This window comes from Oratosquilla oratoria, chromosome 27 (genome assembly GCF_046742065.1).
Source record: "Oratosquilla oratoria isolate Oo_2021 chromosome 27, ASM4674206v1, whole genome shotgun sequence".
NCBI classification, from domain to species: Eukaryota; Metazoa; Arthropoda; class Malacostraca; order Stomatopoda; family Squillidae; genus Oratosquilla; species Oratosquilla oratoria.
This window is the reverse complement of record NC_134803.1, coordinates 20,895,710-20,909,605: the sequence shown is the minus strand read 5'-3', so window position 1 is coordinate 20,909,605 and position 13,896 is coordinate 20,895,710. Positions and strand designations below refer to the sequence as shown.

Here is a 13,896-nt window from a genome sequence, read left to right as displayed (position 1 = left end):
GAGGAGAGCAGATGTGAAATGGGGTAAGAGTATGACAGAAATATTTGAAAGTAATAAAAAGAGGTTTTGGAAAGAAATTAAAAGAGGAAGAGGAGGCGAATCAAGTAGAGAAGAAAAGGTAAAAGGTGCAGATGGAAAGATGATATTGGAAGAGAAGGCAGTGAGAGGAAGGTGGGTAGAGTATTTTAGGGAGTTGCTAAATGTGAAGGAGGATAGGGAGGGAAAGGTTGTTGCGGTGGGAAGCACTAAGCAAATGAGAGTGATCAGTGAGGAAAATGGAGGAAAAATATGGAAAGATGAAGTGAAATCAGCTGTTAAGATGATGAGAGCAGGTAAGGCACCTGGGTTGGATGGATGCCATGCAGAATGTACAGTTATGGTAGACTGGCTGGTGAGGATATTTAAAGGGATCTGACGCTCCAGAAAGTCGATTAAAAAAAAAAAAAAAAAAAAAAAAAATGCATGGATTTATATTCCGACACTATTAAAAAATACGTAGGAAAGTTCATTTTTGCTATTGGCTCTCGCTAACATGTGCTAAGTAGGTTTAAAGGGACAATGAGTGCATTAGCCACCTACACGTGGCGAAATACAGCTCTTTTCTGCATGTCTTTTTCTCAATATTTCCCTTTGTTTTGTGTGTGAAATTCTAGTGGCTTTTGGCATCTTTTTTCTCTTAGTTGTCATACAGACTCAAGCAAAAATTTGTGCTTTTTGATTAAATGAACCTTTTGCAATGGTGATAAGGGAAGGTGCCCATTGCTGATTAAAAAATAACCCTTATCAATTATTTGACACTGTGACGGCACCCCGGTAGTGAGGCTTTTACCCATAAAAGCTGATAATGGCACAGAAAAGGAGAAAAAAATACTCACCATTGCAACATTCAACAGATACTAATAAAGTGAAAAAGGATCATTTCTATTTTTGATATCATTATAAACAAAGACTTTAAGTACCGGTATATTTTGTATCTAGAAATTTTTAGAATGTTATATTAGAAAATAATTCCAGTCATAACATATGAAACTAGACATCTTACTGAAAACTTTGAAGCGCGAATACTCAAAACAAAGGTTTTTCAGTTGCAAATATTTGGCAAATTTTGAAAAATAATCAAATTTCTTCAAACTTACCATGCTAACACATGAATGTTATGCCTTTCTCGTGCAAGTTTTGATACATACATACATACATATACCAAGGCTTTTTCCCCTTACAAGGGAGGTAGCCAAAAAGGGAAAGGCATAAAAACACTCCCACCCATTTCATCCCTAAATACACTCCACACCCCTCCCAACCTTCCTCTCATCTGAGCACCTCCTGGATGACGGGTCATCCCTGCACCCTGCCCACCGCCCTGGGTCAGAAGCAGTGTCGCAAGACACAGTACATCCACAGCAAGGCCGCTTCATTTAATCGGCGACCCCCCCTCTCCGTCCCCCTTTGCATATAAGGCGAGGATGGGGAGAAATCCCTTCGGGCTGCGTCAAAATTTACTCACACATACTACCCCACCCCCCATCCCCCTGCCCATTCCTCCTCATGCAGTCACAACATCATCCATATACAACCATTCTCCACTCACCTCTGTCTTCCGTCTTCTCCCTTCCTTCCTCAACAGACATTCCCCTCTTCCCCAAAGCCCCCTTCACCCCATCCATCCACCTCATCCTAGGACGTCCCCTCATGTTCACTCCCTCCACATCTGCCTTCCATACCTCTTTTACTAGTCTTTCTTCACTCATTCTTTCTATGTGTCCAAACCATCCTAATATTCTTTCATCAACCCTATCTCCCAAATCCTTTTTCACCCCTGTTCTCCTCCTCATTTCTCACTCTATCCAGCCTAGTAACCCCCACCATACTTCTCAGACACCTCATCTCAAACACATTCAAACTCCTTCTCTCTTCTCTTATGTTCCACGTTTCTGCCCCATACAGTGCTGTTGGCACAATCACTCCTTCATACAGTCTCCTCTTCGCATCCATTCCCAAATGTCTATTCCTCATTACACTCTTTAAACCACCAAGGCATTTACTCGCTTCTCTCAATCTACATTCTACCTCCACCTTTTCCTGCTACACTTGCACCCAAGTATATAAAAATATCCACTTCCTCCAGTCGCTCTCCCTTAATGTTCACTTCCAGTCTACTGCCACTTTCACCCCTTGTACATCTCATCACCTTACTTTTACCCACATTTATCTTTAGCTTTCTTCTATCACATACTCTCCCAAACTCTGCCACCAGCTTCCTCAATCCCTCCTCTGACCCTGCCACAAGCGCAGTGTCGTCCGCAAACAACAGCTGGCTCACCTCCCACTTTTCTCCATTTTCTTTAACCATCTCCAATCACTGACTCACTACCCTAGCATTCACCTCTCGCACCACCCCATCCATGTATAAGTTGAACAGCCAGGGCGACATAATGCATCCTTGACGAAGTCCCACCTTTACTTCAAACCACTCACTCTCTCCATTTCTAATCCTAACACATGCTCTACTACTCTCATAAAAACTCTTGACAGCTCCCAAAAGCTTTCCTCCCATCCCATAAATCTGCATAACCTCCCACATTGCCTTTCTGTCTACCCTATCATAAGCCTTTTCCAGATCCATAAAAGCCCAAAAAACATCCTTCCCCTTTCCTATAGCTTTCTCACATATCTGTCTTACCACAAAGATCTGATCTACACAACCTCTACCCGTCCTAAATCCACACTGTTCCTCACCAATTACTCCTTCTGTTCCTCTCCTAATCCTCTCAATTAAGATCCTCCCATAAGCCTTCCCTACTACACTCAACAGGCTAATCCCTCTGAAATTACTACATTCACACTTGTCCCCTTTTCCCTTGTAAAGAGGAACTAAACAGGCACTTCTCCAGTCCTCCGGTACTCTACCCTCTCTCCAGCAAACATTAAATAACCTCACCAACCAGTCCACCATCACTGATAAATGATAAATGATTAAAATGATAAATCATGTCGCTAGAGGGAATTTTATCGGAAAAAACACTATTGGTATGACGTCAAAAAGTCATGCATTTTATGACCTATGTATATCTTGATCTATCAAGATTTTAGGAAAAACGAAATTACACGCTATTTGTATGGTATTTGAGATTTTACATGCAAAAGCAGGTTAGTCTAGGTAAAGTATTAAGATCAGAAAACATTTGTGACATCATACAAACTGACAGATGAAGAGACTGACATACATCGTTCAAATACTCATGGAATATGAAAAATAATTATTTGATTATACTGTAAAAATATCAAGTTGATATAAAAAAAACTTTTTTTTTATTAATATTTTTCTATCAGTCCGTCTGATCCCCCTTAATGTTTGTTTGAGAGAGGGTAGAGTGCTGGAGGACTGGAGGATTGCCTGTATAGTTCCATTCTATAAAGGAAAGGGGGACAAGTGTGAGTGTAGTAGTTTCAGAGGGATCAGGCTTTTGAGTGTAGTTGGGTAGGCTTATGGGAGGGTCTTGATTGAGAGGATTAGGAGAGGAACAGAGGGAGTAATTGGTGAGGAACAGTGTGGTTTTAGGAAAGGTAGGAGTTGTATAGATCAGATTTTTGTGGTAAGAAAGATATGTGAGAAAGGTATAGGAAAAGGTAAGGATGTTTTTTGGGCTTTTATGGATCTGGAAAAGGCTTATAACAGGGTAGACAAGAAGGCACTGTGGGAGGTACTGCAGATATATGGGATAGGAGGAAAGCTGTTAAGAGCAGTCAAGAGTTTTTACGAGAGTAGTAGAGCTTGTGTTAGGATTAGAAATGGAGAGAGTGAATGGATTGAGGTAAAGGTGGAACTTCATCAGGGATGTGTTATGTCACCCTGGCTGTTCAATCTATACATGGATGGGGTGGTGCGAGAGGTGAAAGCAAGGGTGGTGGGTCAGGGGTTGGAGATGGTTAAAGAAAATGGAAAAAAGTGGGAAATAAACCAGTTGTTGTTTGCTGATGACACTGTGCTTGTAGCAGGATCAGAGGAGGGATTGAGGAAGTTGGTGACAGAGTTTGAGAAGGTGTGTGAAAGAAGGAAGCTGAAGATAAATGTGGGTAAAATTAAGGTGATGAGATGTACAAGGGGAGAGAGTGACAGCAGGCTGGAAGTGAGCATTAAGGGTGAGAGACTGGAGGAAGAGCATAGTTTTAGATATTTGGATGCAAATGTGGCAGGAAAGGGAAGAGTGGGGGGGTGGAGGTAGAATGTAGATTGAGAGAAGCGAGTAAATGCCGTGGTGGATTAAAAAGTGCAATGAGAAATAGATACCTGGGAATGGATGCTAAGAGGTTATATGGAGTGATTGTGCCAACAGCACTGTATGGAGCAGAAACATGGAACATAAGAGAGGAAGAGAGAAGGAGTTTGAATGTGTTTGAGATGAAATGTCTGAGAAGTATGATAGGGTTACTAGGCTAGATAGAGTGAGAAATGAGGAGGTGAGGAGAACAGGGGTGGAAAGGGAACTGGGAGATAGGGTTGATGAAAGAGTATTAAGATGGTTTGGACAAATGGAAAGAATGAGTGAAGAAATATTAGTAAAAGAGGTGTGGAAGGCAGAGGTGGAAGGAGTGAATATGAGGGGGCGTCCTAGGATGAGATGGATAGAAGGGGTGAAAGGGGCATTACAAAAGAGAGGAATGTCTGTTGAGGAAGGACGGGAGAGGACAGAAGATAGGGGTGAATGGAAAAGGGTTGTGTATGGATGATGCTGTGATTTATGAGGGGGAGTGGGTGGGGGATAGGGGACGGGGGGTGAGGAAGTATGTATAAAAAAAAATTGACACAGCCCAAAGGGATTCCTCCCAGTCTTCTCCTTTTCTGCATGAGGGGATGGAGAGGGGGGGGTCGCCAATTTTATGAAGCAGCCTTCCTGTGGATGTGCTGTGTCTTGCAACATTGCTTCTGACCCAGGGCAGTGGACAGGATGCAGGGATGACCCGTCATCCAGGAGGTGCCAAGATAAGAAGGAGGGAGGAGGGTGGAGGGGAGTGGAATATGTAGGGAATGGAATGAGTGGGAGTGGTTTCTATGCCTTTTTCTTTTTGGCTACCCCATGTGTAAGGGGGAAAAAGCCTTTGGTATATGTATGTAAAAAGAAAGTGAGGAAAGTAGAAAGTGAATGAAGAAATATTATATCACAGAAGGAACAGTTAACAGAATTAAATCCAGTAATTAAGGAGAGAAGTGAACTGAAGGTGTTGGTAGCAACAGAGCTAACAGTAGTGGTTTAGTTAAATATAGAACTATGGTCAAGAAAAAGGTGGTACTGGTGGAGGTAAAAGACAGGTAAAGCAAGAGCTAATAAATAAAGTTGAAATAAAACATTTCTTTTTCATAAAACTGATTTTATTGGTTGTGGACTAGACATACTTTAAGTTATGAAACAAATACTACACAATTTTTTAACAAAATAACAAATTATAAATACATTCAATAATGGTGCTTTTACTACAATGTCTATCTTTTGTATTAATAATATTGTCTTGCAGACATAATCCATAGTCAACCAACCATATCAGAGGTTACAAATGTTGATTTTACAGTAACAAATATGAAAATTGAGATGATTCCTTGAATTTCTAATATAATGATTTGAAATTTACTTCACATAATAAAGAAATACTCATACATTTCACAATTTCCTAACAACAGTCAAATAATGCTGCATAATACATTTGTATTTTGAATGCTACAAATGAAACAAAATTATGAAAAATTTATTCTTACATCAAAATAATATGGCATGTCATATTTATATTCTAAATACTGTGTATACAATTTAACACAAATAAGTTGACCCTTTGCATTACACAGACAATATCTATGAATAAGATATTAAGGTTCTAATTCAGTTATCTAAGTCCCACAGGATGACAAGTATGTACATATGTACAAAAATATGAATGTATGAATATATATGTGCATCAATGTATACATGCACATACATACATACATGCATGGACACTAAAAACATAAATGAATTTAAAGCTAGGTATGACAGATGAAGAAAAGGAGATTAGACCCCACAAGAGCACCTCCTTTCCTGTATATTACAATTAGGAACAATTAGGTAAATACATATATGTGCGACACACACTCCAGTACATATATTTTAACAGTTGGTTTCCCTCTTTGCATATGGTAGCTTCTACTATCTCTACAGTTTGTGAGCATAGTTAAAGTGACAACTCATTATTCCTGCAGTCAGAACAGAAAGAGGTATCGACCTCAAAAACATACTAATAAACCAAGAAATATTTGAAATGAAAAGGGATATTGTTGAATGGAAAAGGGAACATAACCAATTATACAAAGAAGGAGTAAATTGAGGAAGGAAAATGCACTATTAGTTAGGGAATTGGAAGAAATGATAAAGGAACTGGCTAAAGTAAAAAATGATAATGAAAAAATGAAAAGTGAAGACACAAATATATACAAAACTTTGTTGAGGGAAGGTAATGAAAATATATTAATAGAGGCAGGCAAAGTTGGTGAAAATATAAAAGAATCAAACATTATGGAAATAAAAAAATAAAAAACCAAATGAAAGACAAAGAAAACCAAAAAAATACCATTTAAAGAAATAGTCAAAGAACAAATGAACGAAAGTACAAAGGACACATTGATAGAAGCAATAAAGGAAAAAAGAGATTGGGTAAGAGGCACAACAGACAAAAAAAAAAAAAAAAAAAAAAATGTATTGTAATCTATGGTATCAAAGAGAAACATGGACTAATAAGGTTCCAAAAGGAAAAAGAGGAGAAGAATGAAGAATATAGTGACAGAAATACTAAAAGAAATACAGGAAGAGGGGCAAAGACTTGAAAGGGCAATAGAAGAGATCTACAGGATGGGCAAATATTCTGAAGAGAAGAATAGACCTCTCAAAGTAAAATTAGCAAAAAGTAAAAACTACAAAAATCTAGGGATAAAAAAGGAACTGAGTGATGAGGAAAAAGAAAAGGAAAAACACTTAAAGAGGAAGCTAAGGAAAAGAAGAAGAAAAGAACAGAAAAAGAAAGGAAGTAGTTTTTTTTGGTGAGTGATGGGCTTCAGACTGAGGAAATGGTATATAAGGGAAAAGGAAATGCAGGAGAAAGAAGAAAAGGAAGAAAAGGAAAAAAATTAAAGATAACATATACCAACATAGATGGATTGATATCAGGAATAGATGAATTGAATGACTATCTGGAACAAGAAAAAACAGATATTATGGGGATCATTACCACCAAATAGTACAGGCCAAGGATTATATAATTGTTGGTACAAAAATAGAGAAATAAAGCAGGGTGGAGTCGTGTTGCTAACCAAGAAAGGCCTAAATGTGACAAAAATCACAGAAGGAGAGAACAATTTGGAGTTGATTATGATAAGAGTTGAGGATAGATATGAAAAATAGAAAGTATGCAGTGATTTATGTCCCACCTAAAACTCATGCATGGAATGAAAGTGAACACTCCAAAATGCTGGAAGACACAAGAAAAATATTAAATTAAATACTAAAGAAAAAAGGAAATCTGGTAATTATGGGTGATTTTAACTTGAAAGAAATATGTTGGGAAGAAATAGTTGTGGAAGGTGGAGAAGATCACTGGGGAAACATATTACTGGAAATGACCATTGATTACATATTGATGCAATAGGTCAAGGAAAACACCAGATCTAGAAATAACAATGAATCCTCAAGATTGGATTTGATATTCACATCAGAACCCGAAATTGTGGACAAAATTGAATACAAGACACCAATTGGAAAAGTGATCACATGCTGATAGAACTAGAATTAAGTGAAGAAACAAATATAGAAATTAATGAAAAACACAGAAAAGGAAGACTAATGTATAACAAAACAGATTTTGAGATACTAAGAAAATTCTTTTGAGAAGCAAGTTGGGACAAATTTAATAACGAAGAAACAAAGGTGGAAGAGAAATGGACAATTTGGAAGGAAATCTAATATGAAGGAGTGGATAAGTATGTACCAAGACAAAAACAGGAAAGGGTATATATAATTCCTGGTATAATAAAAAGTGCAGTGAGGCAAAATACAGAAGAGATAAAGCCTGGAAAAGGTGGGAAAAAAAAAAACTGAGAAATGATTATGTAAAAATATGTAGAGAAGAAAAGAGAAATTATGAAAATTTAAATAATAGACAAATGTAAAGATCAACCCAAATTATTTTATAGATATGTAAATGGCAAGCTAAAAAATAAACAGGAAATACTTAAATTATGTCAAGGTAACAGAGAATACACAGAAGATATAGAAATGGCAGATATTATGAACAAACATTTCAAATCTGTATTCACCAAAGAGGAAAAAAAATCTACAAAACTGTGATCAAAGAATTGAAGTAAGATTTCCTCATTGAAGAAATGAAATATTACTCAGAATGAAATAAGGAATCAAATATTAAAGCTTGACATTAACAAGTCACATGGCCCAGATGGAGCTGCAAACTGGATACTGAAGTAATGTATAGACAAACTAACAGGAAAAATATACAAAATAATTGAATGCTCACTCAAAGAAGGAAAACTACCAGGAAACTGGAAAAATGCCAATATATAAAGGGGGAAATAAGGAAGACCCAACAAATTATAGACCGGTGTCCTTAACCCCTTCCATACGGTGCCGCACACGTAGGCGTCATGGGGAGCGAGTGTATTCGCGAGGCTGCCATATCGGCGTCTTGATTATATTTATTGTAGTCGCCCCTCCATAATGACATTCTTTCTAATTCTTTTGTAATCGCATTTTCTATGGTTATCAAAATTCACGGGTGAAGAGAGAACGATTGATATAAGCGGTGACTATATTTTATGATGCGAGTATTATTACGACACGTCGTACGGCTGGCATTGGCTGCTGCCACCGAGATCTAAGTCCATGACGCCTACGTGTGCGGCACCGTATGGAAGGGGTTAATAAGTACAATAGTTAAAATTTGTGAGAGAATCATCAAAGATAGTTCGACAAAATATCTGGAGGAGAATAATATACCGAACCAGAGGCAATTTGGATTCAGACAAGGAAGATCATGTACTACTAATTTAATTTGTTTCTATTCAAGATTAATAGATATGTTGCAAGAAAGGGATGGCTGGGCAGACTGTACCTTCCTGGACTTACAAAAGGCATTTGATAAGGTACCACACAGAAAATTGCTAAATAAACTGGAAACAATAGGAGGCATACATGGAAAACTATTGAATTGGATGGAGGACTTCCTACATGGAAGAAAAATGAGTGGTGCTCAGAGACAAATATTCAAAATGGGAAGAAATGAGTAGTGGTGTCCCACAGGGGTCAGTACTAGCTCCAATAATGTTTGCTATATATGTAAATGAGATGGACAAAAGCATTGAAAGTTACATGAACTGCTTTGCGGATGAGGCAAAATTATTAAAGAGAATAAACTCCGAAATAGACTGTGACTCATTACAGAGTGATCTGAACAAAGTTTCAGAGTGTAGCAATAGATGGGAGGTAGAATTAAACATCAAGAAGTGCAGTATAATTGAATTTGGAAAAAACAAGAAGAGAATATCAGGACAGTATAGAATTGATGGAAAAGAAGTAAAGAAAGTAAATTCTGAAAGGAACCTAGGAGTAATCATCACCAAAGACATGTTGCCAGATAAACATATAAATTAGTCAGAGAAACATATAATTTGTTGAAATCAATAAAGGTGGCCTGGATAAGGAAATGATTAAGAAAATATTACAAACACTGATAAGGCCAAAACTGGAATATGCAGCACTGATATAGTCACCCAGTACAAAAAAGAATATAAGAAAATTAGAAAGAATACAAAGAGCAATGACAAAGATGGCCCCAACACTTTCAAACCTGACATATGAACAAAGACTGGCCGAACTGGAATTGCCAACCCTGGAACAAAGAAGAGAACAAGGGGACCTACTAACCATCTACAAAATTATGAAAGGTAAAGAAGGCCTTGATAGAGAGGACTTATTAAAGTGGGACAGAGGAAAAACAAGAGGACATGCAATGAAACTCAAAAAGGATAACTATAGAAGAGACCTGAAAAAGAACAGTTTCCCACATAGAGTGATAGATATATGGAACAAATTGGATGAAAAAATAGTGTGTGCAAACACAATACAAGAATTCAAAAACAAACTTGATCTTGCGAGATACAAAAACGGGTCACCATGAGTACAGCTCCCCTTCCCGTATAATACAACTAGGTAAATACTGAAAGATAGATTGCTTGAGAAAAAAAAAAAAAATAGTAATTCAGCTCAGGCAAGGCAGAACTCACCAGAAAACATAACCCTGCCCTAACCCAATTCACATCATATATAAATACATATGTGTATACAAGTTAACACAGGATGAATGTCAATAAAAGAAAGGCAATATGTATGGAGGATTAACTGAGGGGATAACACTAAAATTAATATAAGGAGAAGGGGGTTGCAGAATAAGACCTATAGATATCTAGTATATATAAATGATTTGTGAGGATATGGAGAAGGAAATATTACACAGAAATGTTGTAAGCAAGAAAAAAGTGGGAAGGCAAAATGTAAAAGTGAAGCAAAAATGAGAATGGCTAAGCATGATGTTGCATATAAAGACTTGTAGATGCAATATGCTGTACAGAAGACAGTTGTAGGGATGAAGGCAATAGCAATACTAATTGAGATTGACTGTACATGGACTGTTTGTTGTACCAGGTGAGTGAACAAGATGTCAAAAAACACAATGGATAATTTAAGTGAAAGGGTGTCAAAAAGGAAATGAAAAACAGGGACTGGTTAAGGAAGTTTGAATATATAGAGAGAATGGAAGGAAACAAGCTAATCAAAATATTATATATGAAGTAAATGTGGAAAGGAGGAGAGGAGGAAGCCAAAAATAAAATGAACGAAGTAGGAGAGTCTGAAGAGGAGACAGGATTTGAGGTAGCAGATGTGTTGGTGCAAGACAGAAGAGCAAGGAAGGTGATGCATGGAAGAGGAGGAGGAACACTCATAATAATAACTGTTGCCACAAGTTTCACTGATTAGACACCTGCAGTACTACAAAAGTCAGCAACAATCCTCACATTCTCCCACTAATCTCTCATGTAAGAAATGTTGACATGTTATCTGTGTAGTACTAGGGTGAGTCTGTTCCTCAGTCAGTGGTTAGGAGTAGGAGAAGGAAGAGGAGGAGGAGGCATAAGTGAATAGCAGTCACCAGTTGTCAGATCACTTTATGAGAAAAAGAGGAGGAAAAATAGTCAAAGCTGACAATAAAAGATCTTGGGCCCAGTCCAGAGACATAGTGCCAGCACTTAGGGCTGCAGCTCCTGATGAATGTGAGGGTACTGATGAGTTTTGAAGATGCATTGCCTATATATACAGTTACACATACATGCCCTTGAATTTTTTGTGAAGGGTAAACCTTTTCTGGAACAAACTGGAGTACATTCCCTTGGCTTAAAATATATATATTCTACAGCTTTTGTAAATAATTTGCAGGACAAAAACCTTCATTTCTTCCTTGTCTGCACATCCACCATCCTGAATCATCTAAAATGAAAAAGGAAAATATCACACGACTTTTAAACTGAATATCAAATATATGAGAAAAGTTAATGAAAAATAACATCTAATTGCTACAAATAAACAAAAAATTCATGATAATAAAATAAGATTAATAGTCTTACCTTCTTGGATAATCTGAAGTAAATCATCAACAACAAAGGACAGCTCAGAAGCATCTCTTGCATCAAAACTGTTGAAAAGAAGTCACAATCAGTACTTCAAATAGAAGTAGAATCAAAGCATTTATATCACCTCAAGTCCCATGTCAACCAACATAAACCCTAACTGCAGAAGCCAACAACAAAGGCAGTGCTACAGCCAACTACACCCAATGATCAGATACCAATGGTGGATTACCTGCCAGTGGTGGTCCTGCAAGATGGGATAACTAACCTTCCCCCACTGCCTTCGAAATATCTTTCATCTTTCACTATTTTTCCCCTACTTCACACAAGGAGAGCTGACAACCAGTTAGTATTTCCCTCCTATTCCTAGGACAAATGAAATGTGACCCTACTTAAAGGCAATAACATAACTCAGGGTCTAGAGAACTTGGTTGTAAAGCAAAAAGACTTCATCCTCTATCTCATGCAATTGAAGGAAAGAGAAGAACTGATGTGTTTGCTTCAAGCAGTGGTCACATGGCAAGAGCTTTAAGAAGGCCTCATCTCAATGAATTCTCAGTTTTAATAAGAACAGAAGCAAGGGTTAAGCCCTGAGGCACTAAGGTTGTAAGACAGGGTTCATCTTCTCTGCTCCTGTAATTAATCAGAAACAAGCCCTTGACCTGTTAACCAGTGACATAAAAAACAGACTCGTACTACTACATCGACTTGTAGAGCAATTCTAAAAGAGGAAAAAGCCGAATTGAAATCAGAAATAAATCTGGTTGACAAAAGCAAAGAGATGGAACCCTCAGAAACAGCTATTTTCTTGCACAGATGTTTTGGAAGAACTCAAGAGTGAGAAGTGATAAGTCAGATAGTCAAAGTAAAAGGTGCAGATGGACAGATGATGGAAGTGAAGTCAGTACAAGGAAGATGGGTAAAGTATTTGTGGAGTTGTTGGATGTAAAGGAATGTAGGGAGGCTTTGATTATGAGATGCCAAGAAAATTATTTATGGAAGTGGAAAATTATAGGGTAATATGAAAAGAAGAGATACAAACAGCATTGAAATAAATGGAAGAAGGTAAGGCACCTAAGTTATATGGCTCTCATGTGGAGTGCCTAACAAAGGGGACTGGTTATAGTGGAATGGCTGATGAGAGTGTTTAATGTGTGCCTATGGGAAGGAAATGTACCAGTGAGCTGGAGGAGTGCATATATAGTTCTGCCATACAAAAGAAAATGGGATATATAATAAAAATATTTTTACAGGAACCAGATTGCTAAATTTACCTAGCTGTATCTTGTGGGAAGGGGAGCTATGCTTATGGTGTCCCGTCTCTATCTCATATCTAATTTGCTCTTGAATTCTCTTACTGTTTTTGCACACACTATTGTTTCGTCTAGTTTGTTCCATACATCCACCACTCTGTGGGGAAAGCTTTTTTTTTTCATGTCTCTTCTATAACTGTCTTCTTTGAGTTGAGTTTCTTTCCATGTTCTCTTGTGTTTCTCTTATCCCAGTTTAGTAAGTTGTCTCTATCAAGGACTTCTACACCTTTCATAATTCTGTAGATGGTCAACAAGTCACCTATTTCTCTTTTTTGTTAACGAGTCGGTAGTTCTAGTTTTGACAATCTTTCTTCAATTGACATTTTTGATAGTGTTGGGGCCATCTTTGTAGTTGCTCTCTGGATTCTTTCCATTTTCTTTATATTCTTTTTAGTACTGGGTGACCATAGTGTCACTGCATAGTCCAATTTAGGCCCTATCAGTGTAATCAGTAAGGTGTATTGGAAGGTGTTAATTGAGATAATTAGAAGGGGAACAGAATAAGTAATTTGGGAAAAGCCATGTGGATTTAGAAGAAGATGGTGAGTAGATCAAGTTTCTGTGACAAAAGATAACAAGAAGTTTTTGTCAGTGGGTAAAGATACCTTTTGGGTTTCATTGATTTGGAGAAGGCATTTGACATGGTTGACATATATATGGGATTAGGGGAAATTTGTAGAAAATTTGACAAAGCATTTACATGAGAAGTAAAGTTTATGAGGGTTGGGAATGGAAAGATTAAGTGGTTTGAGGTGAAGGTGGGGCTGTGCCAGGGTTGCATAACATTACCATGGGTATTCAACATCTATATAGATGGGGTGGTGAGGAAGATAAACATGTGGGTGCTGGGTAGGGGATTAAAGCTGAAGAGTG

General features: G+C 37.6%; 1 protein-coding gene across 4 annotated transcripts in view; it reads right to left on the bottom strand.

The window, feature by feature from the left end:
- Positions 1-7,296: 7,296 nt before the first annotated feature.
- Positions 7,297-13,896, bottom strand: part of LOC143039930 (unconventional myosin-Ie-like) — a 409,114-nt gene continuing 402,514 nt past the window's right edge. For all 4 annotated transcript variants that reach the window (XM_076210332.1, XM_076210333.1, XM_076210334.1 and 1 more), the window contains 2 exons: positions 11,708-11,775; positions 7,297-11,570 (listed from right to left, as the gene is read on the bottom strand). In XM_076210332.1, the coding sequence (XP_076066447.1) occupies positions 11,494-11,570; positions 11,708-11,775 (145 nt within the window). In that variant the 3' untranslated portion in view covers positions 7,297-11,493. The remainder of the gene's footprint in view (positions 11,571-11,707; positions 11,776-13,896) is intronic.